Consider the following 25,550-nt stretch of genomic DNA (forward strand, 5'->3'; position numbering starts at 1 on the left):
CCAAGGATCTGTCCTTGGCCCCCTCCTCTTCCAAATATACAGGCTGCCCCTTGGCAACATCATCTGCAGACATGGGGTTAGCTTCCACATGTACACTAATGACTCCCAGCTCTACCTCTCCTCCATCTCACTGACTGTTTTCAGAATGTTTGTCCGATATGCAGTCTTGAATGAGCTGCAATTTCCTCCAGTTAAGCATTGCATCTCCTTGGAGATCAAGTGCTGTCTGCATACTGAGGATACCTTCCATTATGTTATGTGGTACTACCACCGTGCTAAGTGGAATAGTTTGAGCTAGCAGCTCAAAAATGGGCATCCATGAGGCACTGTGGGTCATCAGCAGCAGAATTGTATTCCACCACAATATGTAAACTTTTGGCCCACCTCCATCACCATCAAGCCAGATGACTAACCCTAGTTCAATAAGAAGTGTAGGAGAGCATGCCAGGAGCAGCACCAGGCCAACCTGAAAATGAGGTGCCAACCCGGTGAAGCTACAACACAGGACTACATGCAACAACTTACATTTATATAGCTCCATTAACGTAGTAAAACATCCCAAGGTGCTTCACAGGAGCATCAAACAGGAGAGAGGTAGGTTTTAAGGAGCGCCTTAAAAGGAGGAGAGTGAGGTAGAGAGGTGGAGAGGTTTAGGGAGGGAGTTCCAGAACTTAGGGCCTAGGCAGCTGAAGGCACGGCCGCCGATGATAGGGTGATTAAAATCAGGGATGTGCAAGAGGCAAGAACTGGAGGAGTGCAGAGATCTGAGTGTTGTAGGGCTGGAGGTGGTTACAGAGCTAGGGAGGGGCGAGGCTATGGAGGGATTTGAAAACAAGGATGAGAATTTTAAGAGGGGCATTCCCGGACCGGGAGCCAATGTAGGTCAGCGAGCACAGGGGTGATGGGTGAACGGGGCTTGGTGCGAGTTAGGATACGGGCAGCACAGTTTGGGATGATCTCAAGTTTAGAAGGTGGAAGACGGGAGGCCGGCCAGGAGAGCATTGGAATAGTCAATGCATGCTGAACAGCGGACGCAGCATGCTATACTTAAGAGATCCCACAACCAACGGATCAGGTCAAAGCTCTGCAGCCCTGCCACGTCCAGTCGTGAATGGTGGTGGACAATTAAACAACTAATAGGAGGAGGAGACTCCATGAACATCTCCATCCTCAATGATGGCGAAGCCCAGCACACAAGTGCAAAAGATAAGGCTGAAGCATTCTCAACCATCTTCATCCAGAAGTGCCGAGTGGAAGATCCATCTCGATTTCCTCCCGAGGTCACCACAATCACAGATGCCAGTCTTCAGCCAATTCGATGCACTCCACGTGATAAAGAAATGGCTGAGTACATTGGACAATGCAAAGGCTACAGGCCCTGACAACATCCCAGCTATAATGCTGAAGACCTGTGCTCCAGAATTAGCCATGTCTCTAGTTAAGCTATTCCAGTGGAGCTACTGGCATCTATCCGACAATATGGAAAATTGCACCAGTATGTCCTGTCCACAAAAAGCAAGACAAATCCAACCAGACTAATTATCGCCCCATCAGCCTACTCTTAATCAGCAGCAAAGTGATGGAAGGAGTCACCAACAGTGCTATCAAGTGTAAGGATCAGTAAGCTAGATAGACTAGTTAGCTGTATGTAGGATATTTAGGTAGGCACCGATAGTGTCAAGGGTTAAATTAGATCAAAACATACTCCGGACACACAAAGATACAGGCCAAAGCAGTTAGGTGTGGGATTGCTTGAGAATGGAATGCTAATTGCTGGAAGGATGTCAGAATGTAGCGAAGAGTAGAGGAGTGTGAATGGTGGATAGGCCTCTCTGTAATAAATACCTAAGGAGATAAGAGAGTGAAGATCCTGAAGGACAAATGTGGTTGTTCGTGCATGTGGAATGTCCGGAGAACAACAAACAGATAATGACATTAATGAGCATGCGCAAGAGGGGGTGAAATGGTCTACATGACTACTAACCTGCATTATGTATTTACCCTACGTACTTACGCATTGACCACACGTATTAGGAATGCGCTTACATATTAATCTCACATAATTAACCATATAAAAAAGGTACTACACACCATCACCTCCAAGTCACACACTTTAGGAACACTAAGTAATTTTGAGGAGATTACCGTGAGTGATCAAAGGACATGGTTGACTAAGTCCGATGAGTTCTTTGGTTGTGAGCATATTTGACGAGATCTCAAACACCGGATGTAGCGGATTGTATTAGTGTGTCTATAATAATTAATCAGACGTCTTTCTTTCTCAAGTCCATGAGTATTAAAACTGGTACAACCTAACCCGAGACCATCACCAACCTAGAAGGATAAGGGCAGCAGGTGCATAGGAACACTATCACCTCCAAGTCACACACCATCCTGACTTGGACACACATCACCGTTCCTTCATCGTCACTGAGTCAAAATCCTGGAACTCCCTACCTAACAGCATTGTGGGAGTACCTTACCCACATGATTTACAGCGGTTCAAGAAGGCCCACCATCACCTTCTCAAGGGCAACTAGACATGGACAATAAATACCAGCCTTGCCAACAACGACCATATCCCAAGAATGAAAAAAAATTGGAAAGACCAAAACCATCATCTTCTGCCCCCACTCACTACATCCCCTTCCATGGTCACTGTCTCAGGCTGTTTGCAATCTCTGCATTCTTTTCAACCCCATATACTCTCAATCACAAAGACCACCTACTTCCACCTCTAACATCACCTGCATCCGCCCCTGCCTCATCCCATATGGTGCTGAAAACCTCATTATACTGTTGTCACCTCCAGATTCATCTATTCCTATTCTTTCTTGGCCGGCCCCCCATTTATCCAAAACACTGCTGCCTGTATGTCATCCTACACTAAATCCTGCTTACCCTTCATCCTTGTCCTTGTTCACCTACACTGGCTCCCCCAAAGCCTCATATTTAAATTTCTCATACTTGTGTTTAAATCCCTTCATGGCCTTGACCCTCGCTATCTCTGTAACCTCCTCCAGCCCTACAATTCTCTCCACCTCCAAACTATCCATTCGTCTGACTCTTGCCTTTTGTGCATATCCCCTCCTTTTGCCCCACCATTGGTGGCCATGCCTTTAGCCGTCTAGCTCCCGCACAGTGGAATCCCCTCCTTAAAGGAGGAAAGTGAGGTGGAGGGGTTTAAGAGCCTTGTTAAAACCCAAACTCTGACCAAGCTTTAAGTCATCTCTCCTAATATTCCTTTGTATGGGCGTACATTTTTGTCTAATTATGCCCCTGTGAATCCTACATTAAATGCAAGTAGTTTTTGTTCCTGTTCTTAATTAGTGTGAAAGCAGAATATTCTGTCGCTCTGGTAAGACTTCAGGGAAGTAAAATGTTTTTTTTTCCAATTGGATAACAACCCAACCCTAATCCATTCCATAGAAAAACAATAAAGGATTACCCTTTACTGTACAAGTCCACTTGTCTCATTTCTGGTTTGAACAGGTCTTCCATACATTTACTATATATACCAATTTTGGGGAAGGTTGCATGTCAACAGGTTTTTGACAATACTAATCTAAAAAGAGATAAAATAAAAATCTAACCTGCAAAAATATCCTTTGCACCCTCAACTTGTATTGAACAGATTCCCTGAAAGGCAGTCTAACCCCCTTGTACAACATGTAGCAGATTTCACAATAAATCACCAGTCACTAAATTGGAGCAATTTGCAGACATTAATCAGCAATGCAAAATAGACCAGTCAACCCTCAATTGTTCTAATTTGTGGGAACACAGTGCAACTCTTAGCGCAATCAGCTCCTGAAATCTGACATGAATTGTGCAATTATTCATTAGCAGGCACCAAGCATGACCATCTCCTTTTGCCCTTTACCAAAGTAATTAAATATACAAGCATCCAAGTTGGCAATTCTTTACACGTGAGCCTAGACAATGACTGCTGACAAGCTTTTTTTAAAAAAAAAAGAAACCAAGATGAGAAGTCCAAAGCCCAAAGTTGAAACAGGTAACAGACAAGATTAATGAGGACGTTGCGACTGAGTGACATCAAGCTTGAATTTCAAAAACGACTTAAATTGTAAGATGACAAAAAGAATGAGGGAGGTAACAACAATGAAGTCATGAGAAATGTTGTTAACAATGACAGTGCACTCAGTCTTGAGTGCACAACCTTAAGAGTGCATTCATAGTACAACTGTAGCATCAGTGCACAGTAGTTTTGCTTTGCAATGATGCTTCGGTCATAGTGTAAATGCAGTTTGAATACAGAGACAGGACCCAAGCAGAATGAGACTCGCTGGAGGGGTAGTCTTATCCCATTTTGCTTTGGTGTCAGTTCAGGCCTTGACATCTATTTTACACTTCCCAAATTTAGTGTCTGTATGAAGTCAAAAACACTTCGCACCAACACTAAACTTGCAGTGTAAATGCACCATCTTTAAAAGGTACACTTCTCATTCAACTCCTTTCAAGGCTGAAGAGTAAGTTTTTCTATTCTTTTCTGATAACTCAATCTACTAACACAAGGGATTAGCCTTATGACCATTCCCTGCATCAATTCTAGGGTTTGAATGTTTTGTTTGTGCCTCCATGACCAGGACTGAATACAGTACTCAAGGTGCAGCTACAAAAGTTTAGCATTGATTGACGGAGTTGACAAAATAGCTTTTGTTTGGTTGCTGCTTTGCAATGACTACCATCACTCCCAAATCTCTCAGCATCTTCCCTAGCTAGTTCAACACCACTCATTATACTCTCTATTTTTCTTCCAATGTGTAAAACATTTCCCTTATCTGTATGAAACTTCATCTGCCATAGTTCTGTTCACTTGCAAATTTTGTCTAGATTTGTCTAGAGTAGACAGGGCTGATGGCCGGCGCGGACACGATGGGCCGAAGGGCCTCTATCCGTGCTGTATAACTCTATGACTCTATGACTCTATTCTTCTGCAAGTCCTTGGCTGCTTGAGATTTAACTGCCCCCTTGCTCTAGTAATGTATCATCTGTGAATCAGACAAACTTGCATTGCATTTCTGAATCCACTTTGTTTGTGTATGTTGAAACAGTAGGGGTCCTAGCCCTGATCTCTGGGACACTCCACTTAGTACATTTCCCCAGCCTGCATCACTTCCCCGATTCATACCCACTGTCTCTTTTATCTGCCTTAAGAGTTAAGAGTTAGTGTACAAAACCCACTGCATTAAGCTTATGTAGCAGCCTTTAATGCAGAATTTTGTCAGAGGATTTCTAGAAGTCTAGATGCACTACATGTAAGGATTGTTAAAATCATTTTCTACATATTTTCACAATAAATTGCAATTTTTTTTTAAGACAATGGATCAATAAAAAACTACCTCCTGAATTTGCCCCCAAAATTTCCCCGTGCTTTCTTACCAAAATTTCAGAGATACGTGTACATTACTTCTATGGCATCAGCACCAGTAGCTTCTACTTATAACTTTTCCCCTTGAACTCAAACCCAAGAAACATCCGGTGATGCCATATAGAAATTATGGGAGTCTGCATCTCGGTCTATTATCGCTATACCCTTTAGACATACAGCACTCCCTGACTTTTTGGGAACAATAAAGTACCTGAAGTTGAAACATGTTCTTTCCTGATTGGGGTGAACTCTCTCACCAATGATGGTAGTTTATCTGGCTCAGCTGCAAATACTACTGCAAAAATAACTTGCATTTATATAATGTAATAAAACACAAGGCACTTCAGAGACAAAAGTAGACACCAAGCCCCATCTGAAGTACTGCATTTAGTTCCGGGCACCACATCTCAAAGGATATATTGGCCTTGAAGGGCAGATTCACCAGAATTATACTGGGGCTTAAAGGGTTAAAGTATGAGGGCAGATTTTGTAAACTTGGTTTGTATTCCCTTGAGCTCCTGCCTGCTAAACAGTAGCACAGCAGAATCTTGTCACCTAGTTAATGATCTGCTCTAAGTTTACACACTGGAACTTCAAGGACATAACTTACATAAATGTATGTTAATAACCTGATACTACTAGTGATATGAACTAGTGGGTGAGCATCCAGTAGACAGCAGTGAAAATTACATACCTTCCCTGATGTGTGTATACCTAGGTGTGAATGACAGTATCACCATTTCAGAAGACTCTTTTTGTTAGAATATGTGGACTTCTGGTCTATTCTTTTGAACCAGTGTGGTGTTTCTAAGGCACCTAAATGAATATACCTCGTACATAAACAAGGTGCAATGGTTCGAGACAACTCTGATGACATCTACCCATAACAAAACAAAATCAGCCTCTATAATTGACCAGAAATGCAGACATGCCAAACTGCCTTGAAACCCCAACTGGTTGACAATCTTACGCACAATCCATCTGGTTTATGTGTCATGGATCATTTGTTCCCCAGCCCATGAAGGAGACAGATATAAACAGATGGTGAGGAGGAGTCCACGTACACTTCCACTAGAATATTCTTTTTACTTATCCACTATTAGCAGGCATCTATGGGAGACAGTAAGTAGTGGGTACATTCTGCATTAATTTCCAGCTAGTGCAACTGTTTGGTGAGCTAGAGACTTTCACCTGGAGCTATGAACCTAATTTCTGCCATCGCTCCCCATTTTTGCATATAAGTTTGCAACAAATTCATAGCCTCTGTCCCATGAAAAGTAGAGTGCAGTTCATTTGCACATAAATTTGCAGTGCATGGAAATGTAACTATACCTTTCCCTAAAAGTCACTCATCACATTACTGATCTCACACATCATTAATTCGAAACGTGTAACTTTAACAGCAAATGTTAACTCCATAGCATTGGAATTTTTTTTTTTAAAAAGTTAAGCCCCAGTCTGCCTTATTGAGGACGCTATTCTTCCTCACCTGTTTGACTTACAATTACAGTTACAATTAAAAAGAGTTCTTTGAGGAAGTAACGGGCAGGGTGAATAGAGGGGAACCAATGGGTGCAGCATATTTGGATTTCCAAAAGGCATTCGGTAAGGTGCCACATAAAAGTTTACTGTACAAGAGCTCATGGTGTTGGGGGTAATATACTTGCATGGATAGAGGATTGGCTAACTAACAGAAAACAAAGAGTCAGGATAAAAGGATCATTTTCAAAATGGCAATCTGTAACTAGAGGGGTGATGCAGGGATCAGCACTGGAGCCTCAACTATTTACAATATATATCAATGACTTGGATGAAGGAACAGAGTGTCTTGTGGCCAAATTTGCTGATGATACAAAGATAGGTGGAAAAGCAAGTTGCGTTGAGGACACAAAGTGTCTGCAAAGGGATATTGACAGGTTAAGTGAATGGGCAAAAATTTGGCAGATGGAATATAATGTGGGAAAATGTGAAGTCATCCACTTTGGGAGGAAAAATAAAAAAGCAAAATATTATTTGAATGGAGAAATACTTCAAAATGCTGCGGTAGAGGGATCTGGGTGTCCTTCTACATGAAACACAAAAAGTCAACATACAGGTGCAGCAGGTAATCCGGAAGGCAAATGGAATATTGGCCTTTATTTCTAGGGGGATGGAGTATAAAAGCAGGGAAGTCATGCTACAACTGTACAGGGTGCTGGTGAGATCACACCTGGATTACTGCGTACAGTTCTGGTGCCCTTATTTAAGGAAGGACATACTTGCATTGGAGGCAGTTCAGAGAAGGTTCACCAGGTTGATTCCGGGTATGGAAGGGCTGTCTTAGGAGGAAAGATTGAAAAGGTTGGGTCTATACTCATTGGAGTTTAGAAGAATGAGAGGAGATCTTATTGAAACATACAAGATTCTGAGGGGACTTGATGGGGTAGATGCTGAGAAGGTGTTACCCCTCATGGGGGAACGTAAAACTAGGGGGCATAGTCTCAGAATAAGGGGTCGCCCGTTTAAGATGGAAATGAGGAGGAATTTCTTCTCCCAGAGGGTCGTGAATCTTTGGAATTCTTTACCCCAAAAAGCTGTGGAGGCTGAGTCACTGAATACATTCAAAGCTCAGTTAGACAAATTTTTGATCAGCAAGTGAGTCAAAGGATATGGGGAAAGGGCGGGAAAGTGGAGTTGAGGTAAAAATCAGATCAGCCACGATCTCATTAAATGGCAGAGCAGGCTCAAGGGGCCGAATGGCCTACTCCTAATCCTCTCTCTTATGGTCTTATGACATAGAAATTGCAATACGGACACAGGCATTCAACCCAACCAGTCCGTGTTGGTGTTCATCGTCCAGAGAAGCAGAAGTCTTAAGACTATTTGCCTGCCCTGTTCTCATATCCCTTCATTCTACTTGCCTTGAACCACCTATCCAACCTATTCTTAAACGTTACTTAACTCTTGATGGCACATTCCACAACGTCACAACCCTCTCTCTAGCTCTCTGTCCTAAATCTCTTACATTTAATCTTATATCAATGTGTCTCTTCATTCTAGACTCCTCAACCACTGGAAGCAGTCTGTTTCCATCTACCTTGTCCCTATCCTTTCATAACTTTAAACATTATCAAATCAGCACCCCCCCACCCCACTCCTTCAATATTTCAAGTCTTTCCTTCTATTTGTATTTTCTCACACGAAGCAGCATCCTAGTGAATCTGCACAGTGCCCTCTCTAGAAACCACATCCTCTAGTGTGGACCTCAAAGCTGTACACAGTACTTCTACTGTGGTCTTACTATAGTTTCACATTGATTCTTGATTACTGCTCAAAATTTTATATTCTATACCTATTGATATAAAACCCAAAATTCCATTAGCTTTATTATGGCCTTATCCATTTTAGTGCCCTGTGGACCTGAATCCCTAAATCCCTCTGCTCTTCCACATCATTCAGCTATCCCCAGATCAAAGTTCAATTATTACTTTTTTTTTTAAAAAGCCAAAATGTATTAACTCACATTTACTGACATTGAATTCCAATGGCCACTTTTTTTTGTCCATTCTACCATTTTATGAATAACCCTTGCAGCTTCCTTTGATCCTCAGATTTACTGTGCTGCTATTTTAGTATTGTCTGCAAATTCAGAAAACACTCTCTCTAGCCAGATATCCAAATCATTGATGTACAAAGTAAACTGATGCAGACCCAGAACAGAAGCAGTGGGAAAACCACTACCCACTTCCAACTACATTGAAAAACTGACCTTAGCTCCTACTCTGATTCCTCCAGGCTCACTAGTTTTTAAATCCAGTGCAGCATTATTGCTTCTTCAAGTTTGATATGTTTAACTTTAAAAACATAACTTTAAAAAGTTTGGTACAGATAAGTGAAAGTGTGTTGTAAACACGACACTTAACATATTCTGCATACCAATAAATTAGTTCTGTGCTTTTGCAAATGTTTGTTCTTTCTTATCTCATTACTGTTGTCAACACTTTTTTCATACTGCTACATTTCAGGAACTTTAGACCATTTATTCAGAGAACGGTCTGGGGATGGTTTTAACCTTTAAATGTTGCATTTTAAAGTATAGTGTAATCACACACGTTTAAGAAAAAATAAGGCTCTGAGAAAATAGGTAGTTAAGATGCTAATTAACTAGCTTTGATGTCATGCATGGACTGCGGATGATGAGCCATTCATTAGTTTGTCTTGATAAATCAATAAATGACGCAACCCACTGTGTTCGAAAGTTGCTGGTCGCAGGCACCTGGCAGGCCTTCCCTTTCTGAATGTAAAAAGCATGAGATAAAATACAAGCAGAAAGGGCTGAGGAAGCTAGAATGTAGGAAAGACTAGTCAGCAATCATTTTTGTTTAATTCAAGGCAGATAATCTGTTGTGGGGAATTGTAGCGTATTCATTATTTTGTATTATTAGGTGAAGACAAATTATACTGATTGAACTAAGAGGGTCTAATCATATCTACTATTCAGTACGTTCACTCACTATGAAATAAAGCAGATTAATGATTTGTATCTGGCCTTGTTTCAGCAATTGTTCACTTAATCCATCTTCAAAGGGATTGAAGAAACACGATACATGTGTAAAAGACACAAATCAAGGTCGCAAGAGGGTATTATTATTACACTCCCAGAATATGCTATCATACAAGTAGAGATAGGGCAGTGTAAATCAACTGCCATAAAACTAAGGTGCTCAGACTGCTTACGGGAGTGACTAACACCACCAAACCAGAGAAGATATCTACGACAACAATTTGCATTTATATAGCACCTTTAACATAGTAAAATGTCCCAAGGCACTTCACAGGAACGGTTTTTAAACAAAATTTGACACAGAGCCACATAAGGAGGTATTAGGACAGGTGGGTTTTAAGGAGTGTCTTAAAGGAGGAGAGTGAGGTAGAGACGCGGAGAGGATTAGGGAGGGAATTCCAGAGCTTAAAGCCTAGGCAGCTGAAGGCATGGTCACCAATGTTGGTAATTAACACGAACTATCATTTTCAAGTATGGTTACATCAGTCCAGTTTACATGGGTAGATTACTCTGCTACAATCCTGGTCAGAGCAGACTTGCATTATGTGGTATAGGATGTTACATCTTGCAGTTTCTCCAATTTTAATTTCCTTTGTATCCCATCAGTTATCGTGAATTGGTTCTACTGTTCTAACTTGGGTGGATTTTCTGTTTGTTGGCTGCAATTATGCATAACTATCCCATCACATACTTGTGGGGTTAGTTTATTGGTTGCATTTGCTCTTTATGCATTTTCTTTTTTTTTGCCTTCTCTGTTCTTCTTCTCCTCCTCTAGCTTTTCTGTGGCCCATTCTCATAGTTATAACCTACTTTATTCCCTAAGAAGGGAGACCATATGTGACATAGACCTAGTGTAATTTAGGTGGAGTTTATTATTTTCTCCACACTAGCCACATTCATTTTTTTAGTTAGGAGTTCCAGGAGGCATCTGTGCAACATGTATGCCGCAAAACAAAACTCGGTGGCTTAACAAATGCTTAACCAAAACATTTTTAAAAACTAGGAAGTGTAAGAGGGATTTCCAATTTAAGAATGTCTTCAAGTACCGAATTAAAAATGTAAAATATTCAAAATTATTATTTCTACTTTTCAACACTGGAGATCTGTTATTTCCATTGGGAATCTCTTGAATGGGAAGTTAGGACATTCTTGATATTGATTTGAAGGTATACATGCTTGGAAAAGTCAGTTTCAGAAAAGCACACAGCAATATCCTAATATGTTAAGTATACCAATGAGATTTTAAAAAATCTGCAAAGGCTATATCCATAAAAAATTTAATCAGGTTGACATATATTTGGATACTCTACTACTATTTAAAAATAGGATTTCAAAGATTTGTGGTACAGCAAGGAGGGACAACTATAAAAACAGAGTGTCTCTCAAATTTGACACTGTTGTGGGCAGCTACTCTCACCTTTCCTCCAGCATTCAGTTCATGAATACATGTCAAGAGAAAGGCTGTGACAAGTTCTGGAACCCTGTGGTTTTGGTGAAACCCGAACTGACCACTGATGAGCAGGTTATTGGCGAATAGGTGTAGCTTGATGGCACTATTGATGACTCCTATCACTTTGCTGACAATTGGAAGGAGTCTCTTTCTTTGCTGACCATTGGGAGGAGACGGATAGGGCAGTAATTGATCAGGTTGGATTTCTCCTGCTTTTTGTGGATAGGGCATACTTGGGTAATTTTCCACATTATCGGGTGGATGTCAGTATCATAGCTGCACTAGGAGCACAGTTAGTTCTGTTGTGCAGGTCTTCAGCAGGGATGTTGTCACATCCTTTGCTGTGTCCAATGTACCCAGCTACTTTTTAAAATGTCACTTAGGAGGAACATAATTGGCTAGATATCACCAACCGTGATGGTGGGGACCTCTGGAAGGGGAAAAGAGCAAGACTGTCCACTTGACACTTTTGGCTGAAGATGCTTGTAAAATACTTCAGCCTTGTCTCTTACACTCTCCTGCTGGTTGACGCTGGGGATGTTAATGGAGCCTTTGCCTCTCAGTTGCCAAATTGTCCAACACCATTCTCAAGTTTGCTCCGATCCTTTGTTTATGGGACTATTGTTATTTAGCATGCAGATAGCCCTGTGTTATAGTTTCATTAGGTTAATGCCTCATTCCAAGGTATGCCTGGTTCTGATACTTGCATGTCCTTCTACACTCCCTATGAATTAGACTTATTGGAGGAGTGATTGATGTTCCGGACCACGAGGTTACAGAGTGTGGTGGTGCCCAATTTTACTGCTGATAACATGCGGCACCATGTGGACGCCCACTTTTAGGGTCCTGGATGTGTCCATAGTCTGTCCTACTTAGCATGGTGGTAGAGCAATAGAAGATCTCCTCACTGTGAAGGTGAGACTTTGTCTTCACAAGGTCTGTGCAACGGTCTTTCCCACAAATATTACGGACAGATATATCTGTGACAGGTAGGCTGGTGAGGACAAGGTAAAATCGGTTATTCCCTCATGTTGGTTCCCTCACCAGCTATGGCAGGCCCAGTCTGACAGCAAGTTCCTTCAACACTTGGCCAGCTTAGTCAGTGCTGGTACTACTGATCTGCTCACTGTATGGACATTTTGTGCCCTCAGTACTTCCTCCTAATGGTGTTCAAGATGCAGGAGGACCGATTCATCGATTGAAGGGCGCAATAGGTGGTAATCAGCAGGAGATTTCTTGGCCTTGTTTGTGTTTTGAGGGTGAATTTGAGGAACAGGGTGATGACGACATTTTTGAAATGGAAGACAGTACCCGAGAAGGAACCATTTACAATGATAACTAGCATTGGGGGGGGGGGGGGGCGCGCAGAAAACCAAATTGGGTGCGAGGTCAGGAGAATGGGAGGCGCATCTCACAGACAAGATAAGCTCAGAGAAAGAATAAGGGGAGATGGGCGAGAAACTAGAGAAAGGCATGATTCAGGGATAGGAGCATCATTTGTGGGCCAGGTTGTGAAAGAAATGTGCACCATGTTAGAGATAGAACAGAGATTTCACATCCCATACCTGGAACCCCATCCAAAGAACAAATGTAACGGTTAAGACTACGCTGAAGAAGGTAATCAGTGAGATTGGGACCTTAAGGTACCCATAATATAGATGGCAATTAGAGGAACGGCGTCTAAAAGTACAGAAGCAATGCCTTTTGAAGCTATGACAGGACGCAAAATGCATCTCCCGGAACACCTCCATGCTTCCCCAATGACGGATATTTTAAAGCAAACCAGTGACCATCAGTTAGTGGAACATGTGAGGGAGGTGTATAAGTATCAGCTGTTAGTGGTCAGAACCAGAGAAAGATGCAGTTGTGCTATTAGAATATTTATTTTAGATTGTAAGGTCTCCTCGTTTCAGTTCACAAATTTGGTTAATTTCTCATTAAATTCTAACAAATAGAGTGTATTTCTTTTCTTTTAGATTGAAAAGATAGCCTGGGTGTTCCTTGCTGCTCTGATGGGTTTCATTGTGACCAGTCAGGAAAGGGGTACCAGAGTACCTGAATACTTCTCTTGCCAACGACAATTGGCTATGCAAGGCAGTCCAATATTTATCTGGCAGAATGACTACAATAAACAACCGCATTGTTCACCAGCTAGCCTATTGTTCTCGCCTGTACTGTGGTCCCAACCAGTAATTTTAGTCTGCATATTAGCTTTTGCAAAAACTGCAATTTGTTGGGAAACCGTATAAAGGGCACTCTTAAGTGCATGGCAGAACAATACACTAAAACTTTAAATTTACCGTATTTTTGGCTATGACATGAAGGCAAATATCAATGCGAGCCTGTTCCATTACAGGTGGCATGCAAGATTGATGAATTAACATTTGCCATTTGTGGCAATTGTTTTAACTGCAGATTCATGTTAAAGGCCAAAAGGCAAGATACCATATATAAAAAAAACTCAACTGGACCCAGATGAATCAACAGAATGCCCGAGACAAGGAGAAGGATCAAATAATGCACTGATAGTAATTCATACCCAAGGCTTTGTATAATGATTTGTGCTTTGAAACTGTACCACTGTTAGTTAACTTGAATATTGTTTCTCTGCCCCAAAGATTGTGTGAACCTGCTTATGAGAATATTTACAATGAGATGCTATCCTAAATAGTTGGTGACTTTACTCGAAGAAGTGCAGGAAGGGAGTTAGATGAACCATGGCTTCCAATAGTGTCAGGATGTAATGGGAGTAAAAAGCTTCGGAAAACGGTTAGGTATAGGAGCTGCTGCAATTTCTGCTGCGTGGAACAGAATTGATGAGTCTTTTTTTTATTCGTTCATGGGATGTGGACGTCGCTGGCAAGGCCAACATTTATTGCCCATCCCTAATTGCCCTTGAGAAGGTGGTGGTGAGCCGCCTTTTTGAACCACTGCAGTCCGTGTGGTGAAGGTTCTCCCACAGTGCTGTTCGGAAGGGAGTTCCAGGATTTTGACCCAGCGACGATAAAGGAACGGCGATATATTTCCAAGTCGGGATGGTGTGAGACTTGGAGGGGAACGTGCAGGTGGTTTTGTTCCCATGTGCCTGCTGTTCTTGTCCTTCTAGGTGGTAGAGGTCGCGGGTTTGGGAGGTGCTGTCGAAGAAGCCTTGGCGAGTTGCTGCAGTGCATCATGTAGATGGTACACACTGCAGCTACGGTGCACTGGTGGCGAAGGGAGTGAATGTTTAGGGTGGTGGATGGGGTGCCAATCAAGCGGGCTGCTTTGTCCTGGATGGTGTCGAGCTTCTTGAGTGTCGTTGGAGCTGCATTCATCCAGGCAAGTGGAGAGTATTCCATCACACTCCCGACTTGTGCCTTGTAGACGGTGGAAAGGCTTTGGGGAGTCAGGAGGTCAGTCACTCGCCGCAGAATACCCAGCCTCTGACCTGCTCTTGTAGCCACAGTATTTATATGGCTGGTCCAGTTAAGTTTCTGGTCAATGCTAACCCCCAGGATGTTGATGGTGCAGGATTCGGCGATGGTAATGCCGTTGAACGTCAAGGGGAGGTGGACAGACACTCTCTTGTTGGAGATGGTCATTGCCTGGCACGAATGTTACTTGCCACTTATCAGCCCAAGCCTGGATGCTATCCAGGTTTTGTTACACGCGAGTCTATGCGGAAGCAATTGAAAGGACTGCTTAAAAGGAATAACTACAGAGTCAGGAAACATAATTAAGGAACAACAGATTGCAGTATTCTCCATAAAAGAACTAGTAGAAAGCATGGAAAAGGTACGAGACAAGGTTAATAAGATGATTAATCAAACAAATCAAGCATACCAAGATCCGAAAGTGTCTAAAGTCATTACATGTAGTATGTAGAGGTTTTGTTTTATACTTAATCGGATCGAAAAAGGGTTAATTAACATTGAGAATAATCGGAATCCAAATTTCATTACAGAAAATCAAATGGCAGGTTGGGATGATGATAAAATGCAAGATTGGTGTACGGCATGGAGATATGGATCAGTACATTGAAACAGCAAGATAACATTGGAACAGGAAGATATCATTAAAAGTCAGCAAAAATTAGGTAATGTGCTAGTTAAGGATACTGGTTTTTAAAATGGTAGAAAAGAGGGATACAAAGCAAAACACAGTTCAGAACTTTAGCTACCTTCAAGTTGAGGTGCCGTCAATGGCCTGGACAAGCAATCACTTGTGATTTCCGGGGAGTTCTTTACACGCAAGTCCTAAACGGGGGACTCGCATGTACTGCTCTGTATGTGGTCTTAAGATGAATGTTTTGAACCAATAGTAAATGTTGTTAATTGTCAGACATATTACTGTCTCTAACATCCACGAATAAGTTATTAAAAGGATATGGATTATCCAATACAACAGAGGCTGTCTTCAATCTTAGTGACAAAATTGTTCACGAGCTCCTCAGACCAAAACGATTAAACAAATGGATTCCACCCATCAAATCCCTACTGAACTGCACAAATATAAATGCTCTATGTTCGGTTTAACACAAGTATGTAATGATAATCAGTCTACATCACTTTCTTCATATATATGTGCGTCAGTTCTACAGCATTCTTGAAAGAAATCCAGAAAATAGATAAGCGCACTAATCTGTGCTCAGTAATTTATCGGTTGCCTGCTGTCTCCGACAGTTTAAAAATTAGTAGTTTGAAATCTTATTACACAACACAGGCGAGGTAGAAATTGGAGGATATGCACTTAAATAAAACAAGTCATTTTCTAGCATATTCAGCAGACAACTAAATAAATGTAAACTTTAAGGACCCTGTGAATTATGCAAGTTATAATACAAGATATCTCAGATCAGTTCGAGAAGGCACACAACTAAAACTATTTTAAAGAAATGAAATCCCAAGTGGACTGTGGAAAGCAGCAAAATCTGGTGTAACAAGACATCCATAAAGCATTTGTCAAAGTTCTGCACAAAAGGCAGAAACTTAAGCTCAAGCTAAGAAAGGGTAGAAAGCAGCTATACCATTTAAAGGAGTTATGGTGTTGGGACTCCTGTTGTTTCTAATTGAGATAAAATACTTGGATTCAGAAAACCAATACAAACTGAATCCGGAACTAATTGGGCAGAAACAATGGCAGATGAAATTTTATACAGCCAATTGTAAAGTATTGTACATAGGAAGAAAAAAAATAGAACAGCATAAGCACTCAAGTGGTATCAAAATAACAATGGATAAATTTGAAAGAGATCGCAGGGTCTTAGTAGCAATCATCAAAGCAAATAGGATGCTTAACTATATTGTCCAAATGGCAGAATACAAGTCGGAGTACGAAGTTATGCACAAACTACAAAGTGCTTCGGCCATACTATATAGAATACTGGGTACAGGCTGGTCATCGAGGCACAATGAGACATTTAAGCCCTGGAGGCAGTTCAGAGAAAAGCCAACAACAACTTGCATTTGTTTATATGGCACCTTGAACATAGAAGTGCATCCCAAGGTGCATCACAGAGGTGTAATCAAAGAAGGTATTAGCAAGGGGTGACCAAAGAGGTGGGTTTTGAGGAGGGTCGGAAAGGAAGAAAGGGTTTAGGGAAGGAGCTCTAGAGCGTGGGGCCTATGCAACTGAAGGGACAGCTGCCAAAGTTTAGGCCGGGGTGGCGGGTTGCAGTCGGGGGGTGGAGAGCAATGCACAAGAGGCCAGAGTCAGAGGAATAGAAAGTTCAGGTGGAAGGAGTTGTAGGGTTGTAGGGCTGGGGGAGGTTACAGAGATATAGATGTGAGAGGTCACAAAGATTTAAAAACACTAGAATGAGAATTTTAAGTTTGAGATGTTAGGGGCTGGGAGCCAACATAGGTCAGTAAGGTGAGAGGGACTTGATGCGAGATAGGATACCCACAGCTTAAGTTTAGAGGGTGGACAATGAGAGGCCAGCCACAAAGGCATCGGAATAGTTGTCTGGAGGTGACAAGGCATGGATGAGGGTTTCAATAGCAAATGAGCTGAGGTGGGAACAGAGACAGGCAATCTTACAATGGTGGAAATAAGCAGCCTTAGTGATGGAGAGGATAGAGGCTCGGAAGCTCAGCTTGGGCGCCAATATGACAACATAGTTGGAAACAGTCTGGTTCAGCCAGAGACAGGGGGAATGGAATCAGCAGCTAGGACACGGAGTTTGTGGCGGAAACTGAAGACAATGGCTTTGGTCTTTCCAATGTTTAACTGCAGGAAGTTGCCACTCATCCAAGTCTGGATGTCAGACAAGCAATCTGATAACAGGCAGTGGAGGGGTCAAGAGAGATGGTGCAGAGATAGAGATGGATGTAGTTAGTGTACATGTGGAAGTTGACGCCACGTCTGTGCATGATAACACCGAGCGGCAGCACACGGATGAGGGGATCAAGGATAGGTGTTTGGAGGACTCCAGAGGTAATGGTGCAGGGGTGGGGAGAGAAGCCATTGCTAGAGATGTTCTGGTCAATGGAGGAGAGGTGTAGGAGGATGGTGTGGCTGACCGTGCCAAAGGCTGCAGAGAGGTTGAGGATGTTAACGCACAATGATCAAAGTTACAGAGGATGTGATTTGTGACATTGATTAGGGCTGTTTCGATGCTGTGGCAGGGACGGAAAATAGAGGTGGAGAGATTCAAACAGGGGGTTGCAGAAAAGGTGAACACGGATTTTGGAGGCGAGGAGCACGGATGTCAGCTAATATGGAGGCTAGAACGGGAAGTTGGGTGGTCAGCAATTTGGGCAGCTGAACAGATGATTTCAATCTCAGTGACTAAGAAGTCCATGAGCTCCTCAAACATTTTGGAAGCAACGGTAGAGGGGTAGGGAAAGAGGTTTAAAGAAATGGTTGTTAGTGAAGCAAAGCAGGATGATTTGGCAATCTGCAAGATTAGTCTTTAGCACCAGAGCACTGATGTACAAGGAAAGACTAGAAAAATCTTTGCTTTTCAGCTTTGAAAGGAGGTGACCTTATAGAGATATATAAAGATAGTAAAACAGCATAGTAATACATTCTATCCTTATTTTTATATTTCCATTATAATCTCCTCCACCCACATTTAAAATGGAACTTGCCCGTGTAAACTTATCACTCTCTAATTACACCCTCTTGGCAGCGATGGCGCTGTAGCACCTCTACTGACTGGAAGTATAATTACTAAAAACTGAGAGCCGAGCAAGGAGAACAACCCCAGCCTATAGAATGGTTCCAGCACAGAAGGCGGTCGTTCGGCCCATTGAGCCCATGCCGGCTCTTTGTAAGAGCAATCCAGTTAGTCCCATTCCCCAGTAGCCCTGCAAATTTTTCCCTTCAAGTATTTATCCAATTCCTTTTTGAAAGCCACGACTGAATCCGCTTCCACCACCCTTTCAGGCAACGCATTCCAGATCATAACTACTTGCTGCATAAAAAGTTTTGCCTCATGTCGCCTTTGGTTCTTTTGCCAAGCTCCTGAAATATGTGCCCTCTGGTTCTCGACCCTTCCGCCAATGGGAACAGTTTCTCTTTACTTTATCTAAACCCTTCATGATTTTGAACACTTCTATCAAATCTCCTCTTAACCTTCTCTGCTCTAAGGAGAACAGCCCCAGCTTCTCCAGTCTATCCACGTAACTAAAGTCCTTCATCCCTGGAACCATTCTAGTAAATCTTCACTGCACCCTCTCTAAGGCCTTCTCATCCTTTGCAAAGTGTGGTGCCCAGAATTGGACACAATACTCCAGTTGTGGCTGAACCAGTTTTTTTTAAATAAAGTAAAGTGGGGCTGGAGAGCAATGGATAATTGAACTAGTATGTGCAGATATAATTCAGTGCCCATTTTATAGTAATACATTCTATCCTTATTTTTATATTTCCATTATAATCTCCTCCACCCACATTTAAAATGGAACTTGCCTGTGTAAACTTATCACTCTCTAATTACACCCTCTTGGCAGCGATGGCGCTGTAGCACCTCTACTGACTGGAAGTATAATTACAACATGACAAATTTGCCATGGCAATTTCCATTATGAATGTAAACATACGAATTTATGATGGAAATGTTAACAAGATGTGCACACACACACACGATTTTTTAAACTTTTATTTTTCACACACACACACACACACACATACTACAATAGTACCTCCAGGAAGCGTTCTTCCCACCCAGATGAAGGGATCCAAAGGTTAGAAGAGTTTGTGAAGGTCTATAAGAAAATAAAAAAAAGTAGGTAGTACAATATCAGACATCCAATAAATTTGTAGCTGCAGTATTTTCCCAAATTTTCCCTTTTCACAAAGGAAAACTCAGGTTTCTACATAAGCTAATACGAGAACACCTGTATGTTCAGTTAGTGCATTCTTGTTGCAGTACAACGTAGGCATCATCACTACAAGAAAACAGCCTAAACTATTCAAATTGCAGTGGATCTACTTCCAGTCACAGGATGACAATGAGCCTTTAAACTTCAACTACACATCTAAAATGAACTTCAACTAGCAGGATGACAACGGCACAGAGAATTTCCTCGAGGGTCCTACTGATTGGCCACCATAACTGCAAGGAAGATCGGTGGAAACCTGTTAGGCACTTATCTGGGGCTCCGCTGATCTTCTGCCAAAATTACAACAGCCAATTGGGAGACCCCCATCCCGGAGAAAATTCCCAAGAATCTAGGATATTACCTAAGCATCTGACACAAAATGTTTAACAGTTGCTAGCTGAGCTAAATTCTAATCATCACAACACTTTTAGGTAATGACGCAAAATTTACATTAATATCTGTATGCCCAGAGTTATGACTAGTAGGAGGCTGTTTTGCCCATCAAGCTTGCTTTGCCACTTTATTAGCCTTGGAAGTTAGTTCTTTAATCCTAATTTCCTGCCCTCTCCTTTCATCCATTAATATCCTTATTTAGCTCTGGAGACACCCAAAGATCTATCCTTGGCCCCCCCCCTATTTCTCATCTGCATGCTGGCCCTCGGTGACATCATCCAAAAACACAACATCAGGTTCCACACGTACGCTGATGACACCCAGCTCTACCTCACCACCAGCTCTCTCGACCCTTCCACAGTCTCTGATTTGCCACGCTGCTTGTCCAACAACCAGTACTGGATGAGCAGAAATTTCCTCCAACTAAATATTGGGAAGATGGAAGCCATTGACTTCGGTCCCAGACACAAATGCCATTCCCTGGCCACCGACTCCATCCCTCTCCCTGGCCAATGTCTGAGGCTGAACCAAACTGTTCGCAACCTTGGCATCCTATTTGATCCAGAGATGAGCTTCCGACCACATATCCGCTCCATCTGTTACTTCCACCTCTGTAACATTGCCCATCTCTGCCCTGCCTCAGCTCACCTGCTGCTGAAACACTCATCAAAGCTTTTGTTACCTCTAGACTTGACTATTACAATGCTCTCCTGACCAGGCTCCCATCTTCCACCCTCCATAAACTTGAGCTCATCCAAAATTCTGCTGCCCATATCCTAACACGCGATGGAAGTCCCGTTCACCCATCACCCCTGTGCTCGCTGGCCTACATTGGCTCCTGGTCCGGCAACGCTTCGATTTTAAAATTCTCAACCTTGTTTTCAAATTCCTCCATGGCCTCGCTCCTCCCTATCTCTGTAATCTCCTCCAGCTCTACAAACCTCAGATCTCTGCACTCCTCCAATTCTGGCCTCTTGCTCACCCCCAATTTTAAATCGCTCCATCGTTGGCAACCGTGCCTTCAGCTGCCTAGGCCCTAAAGCTCTGGAATTCCCTCCTTAAAGCTCTCCACCCCTCTCTCCTCCTTTAAGACGCTCCTTAGAACCTACCTCTTTGACCTGTCCTAACATCTCCTTGTGTGGCTTGGTGTCAAATTTTGTTTGATAACATTCCTGTGAAGCGCCTTGGGACGTTCCACTACATTAAAGGCACTATATAAATGGAAGTTGATGTTATCTATCTTTTAAATGCCTCAATTGATTGAGTCTGTGGTCTTACAAACATACGAATTAAGAGCAGGAGTAGGCCATTCGGCCCCTCAAGCCTGCTCTGTCATGCGATAAAATCATGGCTGATCTGATTGCGGCCTCAACTCTACTTTCCTGTCTACTTACTATAACCTTTGACTCCCTTGTTAATCAAGAATCTATCTAACTCAGCCTTAAAAATATTCAATGACCCTGCCTCCACTGCTCTCTGGGGAAGGGAGTTCCACAGACTCACGACCCTCAGAGAAAACATTTCTCCTAGTCTCCGTCTTAATTGGGAGACCCCTTATTTTTAAACTGTAGCCCCTAGTTCTAGTCTCTCCCACAAGGGGAAACATCCTCACAGCATCTACCCCTTCTAGTCCCCTCAGGATCTTATATGTTGCAATAAGATCACCTCTCATTCTTTTAAACTCGTGTATACAGGCCCAAACTTTCCTCATAAGATAACCCCCTCATCCCAGGAATCAGTTAAGTGAACCTTCTTTGAACTGCCTCCAAAGCAATTATGTCCTTTCTTAAATAAGGAGGCCAAAACTGCACACAGTATTCTAGATGTGGTCTCACCAATGCCCTGTACAACTGTAGCAAAACATCTCTACTTTTATTTCCATTCCCCTTGCAATAAATGACAACATTCCATTTGCCTTCCTAATCACTTGCTGTACCTGCATACTAACTTTCTGTGATTCATGTACTAGGACACCCAGATCTCTCTGTACCTCAGAGTTCTGCAATCTCTCTCCATTTAAATAACATACTGCTTTTCTCTTCCTCCTGCCAAAGTGGACAAGTTCACATTTTCCCACATTATACTCCATCCGCCAAATTTTTGCCCACTCACTTAACCTATCTATATCCCTTTGCAGACTCCTTAAGTCATCTTCACAGCTTACTTTCTTACCTATCTTAGTGTCATCAGCAAATTTAGCAACCATACATTCGGTCCTTTCATCCAAGTCATTGATATAGATTGTAAATAGTTGAGGCCCAAGTACTGATCCCTGTGGCACTCTACTCGTTACATCTCGCCAATCTGAAAATGACCCAATTATGCCTACTCTCTGGTTAGCTAACAGGAAACAATCCTTTAACCGTGGTAATATGTTACCCCCTACACCATGAGCTCTTATTTTGTGTCGTAGCCTTTGATGTGGCACCTTGTCAAACCTTCTGGAAATCCAAGTACACCACACGTCCACAGGATCCCCTTTATCCACATTGCCTGTTACTGCCTCAAAAAGAACTCTAGTAAATTATTCAAACACGATTTCCCTTTCACAAAGCCGTGTTGACTCTGCCTGATTGCATTGAGATTTTCTAAGTGCCCTGCTATAAGCTCCTTAATAATAGATTCTAGCATTTTCCCTATGACAGATGTTAAGCTAATTGGCCTGTAGTTTCCTGCTTTCTGAATCCCTCTCTTGAATAGAGGAGTTACATTCGGTATTTTCCAATCTGATGGGAATCTAGGGAGTTTTGGAAACTTCTTCTAGGCTTTGCATTCCATGTCCTCACACACTTTGCATGAAGAATTTTTTTTTAGTTCTGAATCTAAAATCACGTCTGTTTGGTCTAGATTCCACTACTAGAGATGGAAGGGTAATTCCACATCTACTATATTCATTCCCTTAATTATTTTAAACATCTCAATTAGATCACGCATTAACCGCTTCATCTTTAGGAAAACAACTCAAATTTATCCACTCGAAGTCCCTTCAACTATCTTGGTGAATTGTTATTGGCCTTCCTCCAGGGCCAGTATATGCTTCCTACAGCAGGGTGCCCAAAGGTGAACACAATACTCCAAATAAGGTCTGACCAGCACTATGTAACTGTAGTAATATTGCCTTATATTTGCATTCTATATATCTTGTGACAAAGCCTGCATCCTATTAGCCTTTTTGATTGCTTTTTAAAGACATACACATTTTGATCCCTAAACCCCTCATTTCATCACCTTTTAGGCTGTATTCCCATCTGCAAAACTTATATCTACAGTGTAGTACCCTGTACTTTGTTATGTTAAGCAGCCTCCGGTATTTTTTTCACCCATTAAATCTTTCCTTTTGTAATTTTTTGTTGTTCTTCCTCACAGTTCACTGTACTTCATAGCCTTGTATCATTTGCAAATTTGGACACCTTTCCCTCTATTCCTAAATCCATACGTGCCATGACAGTCCTCAGATACAAGATTAAATCATTTCCATCAAGTGCTACAGAATACTATTGAAAATCAACCAAATACAAAATTTGTTATTTGATATTTTTCTCAGAAAGCAGTATGTAATGTTCTTTGTGTTCAATACATTTTCAGTAAGAGATTTTTTGGAAACTATTAGCAACGATGCAGCTTTCTATTGTGTTGCAGAGAATTCTAAAGATGACAAAGTCAAATAGTGTTCAACACCACTATACTAGAGAGAGCCTTTGTCCAGCCATATTTTAAAAATCCATTTCAGTGGGGTTTACCATCAATTCAGACAACTTAACTAGTGATTTAAATGTAGATCTAGTTCATTACTGAGGTGGATAAGTAACCAAATTGGTAATAATTAATTATACCGGTCCTATAAAACCTCCATTGCATAATTAAGCTAGTTTTGTGGTGCATCCCTGAATGCAGTAAATACATTACACCTGGAAATTTAGCAACACAGAGTTAGTCATATGCATGACTTGGTTTTCAAGCATAATCTTTAGTAAACTCACTAAACAAACATGCTCTCAATAACTCCCAAATGACAGTCAGCTAGCTCTGCATCACTTTTTCGACAGGGTACATGTGTACCAATCCTCATCTGTCCAGTTGGCTCTCTGCTAACATTAAAACTATGGTTTAAAATATTTCCACTCAGTCGCCTGGACTACTTGGAAACTTATCAAACTTTGTTTCACTAGTTGAAGTTATAATAAAGCTAAGCAACCTTAGACTAACTAACTAACTCCCCATGGTAGTCTCACGTAGTTTGCCTAAATTCAACTTGGGTGACTTCATGCTTGAGTTACACTACATAGTTTACATCTAGATCGCTTCTCATCAATGCAAAATGTGTAGTATGGCTCGCCTCGCAGATACTTGTTGAACTAAGCTATTCAAAAATGTAATCTGCTTCAAGTAAGAGAACACTGAATGTGGAATCACCATTTGCTAAAATTGTTAAAACTACAACAGAAAATGCTGGAAATATACAGATGGCACCTGCAAAGAGAAATAGGTTGTAACTTTTCAGGTGCGCACCCTTCATCAGACTAAAGGCTAAGCAATAAACAGGCATTTTAGTAAGGATAGAAGAGGAGCGAGGTGGGGGGTGGGGAAAGAGGAGAGAACCAACAGGTACACCAATCACTGAGCAGTACATTTGTTAAATAACCTGCAAATTGCTAAACAGAAAAAGGTCATCGATGAGATAATGCAGACATGTAGAGAGGACAAAAGAATGTGCAAATAATGGGGCTTGGAGACGCAGGAAAGGTCCATGTACAACTACAGCATGAGAAATAAACATGAGGAAAATGAAAAAAAATTGTGGATAGCCAACAAACATTAAATTAAAACAGAAAATGCAAACAAAATACTGTCAATATGCCATTTGTGGAAAAAAAAGCAAAAAAAAACAGGTCCACACCATATGCTCAGATACCACCAGCACTGTGCTCTGATGTAGGGTCTCCAAATCAAATGTCAAGCCACCCGCTCTCCTCCCAAACACAAAGGCCCTCCTCCACATCTCATGCACCCACTGTTATGAAGAAAATGGAGATTGTAGCTAAGGTTTGAAGTTACTAGAGCCAATGTTCAGAAGAGGGCTGCAGAGTGCTCAGCAGGAGGAAATAATATTCTTGATGCTTGCATTGAGCTTCATCGAACAGTGGAGAGGATCAAAGACGAAGAAGTCAAAGTAAGAATGGGAGAAGGAGTTAAATGGCAAGCCACAGGTGGGGCAGGATCACCTAGTCTGCATTTGGTTTCCCCAATGTACAGCAGGCTGCAACATGAGAAGCAAATACAGTATACAGTACCCCTGAACTGGGGAAAAGATATTTCTAAAGGTTTATTTACAATTCCCACTCCTGATTGCTATCCACTGACTATCTGTAAATTGCTTACGCGGATATAGGGCAAGGCCAGGTTCATGCTCAGCTAGGATGACCCCAAAATTATAATGACTGCAGATACTCAGACATGATAAAATGTCAT

At 41.8% G+C, this 25,550-nt stretch overlaps 1 protein-coding gene across 4 annotated transcripts in view; it reads right to left on the reverse strand.

Annotated features, from left to right (window-relative positions):
• The window catches only part of pde7a (phosphodiesterase 7A), a 167,392-nt gene that overhangs the window by 100,912 nt on the left and 40,930 nt on the right, over positions 1–25,550 (reverse strand). For 2 of the 4 annotated variants that reach the window (XM_067975796.1, XM_067975790.1), the window contains exon 3: positions 19,509–19,571. The exons of the other annotated variants lie outside the window; for them this stretch is intronic. In XM_067975796.1, the coding sequence (XP_067831897.1) occupies positions 19,509–19,571 (63 nt within the window). The remainder of the gene's footprint in view (positions 1–19,508; positions 19,572–25,550) is intronic. 4 annotated transcript variants of the gene reach the window in all.

Source organism: Heptranchias perlo, chromosome 3 (genome assembly GCF_035084215.1).
Source record: "Heptranchias perlo isolate sHepPer1 chromosome 3, sHepPer1.hap1, whole genome shotgun sequence".
Lineage (NCBI taxonomy): Eukaryota > Metazoa > Chordata > Chondrichthyes > Hexanchiformes > Hexanchidae > Heptranchias > Heptranchias perlo.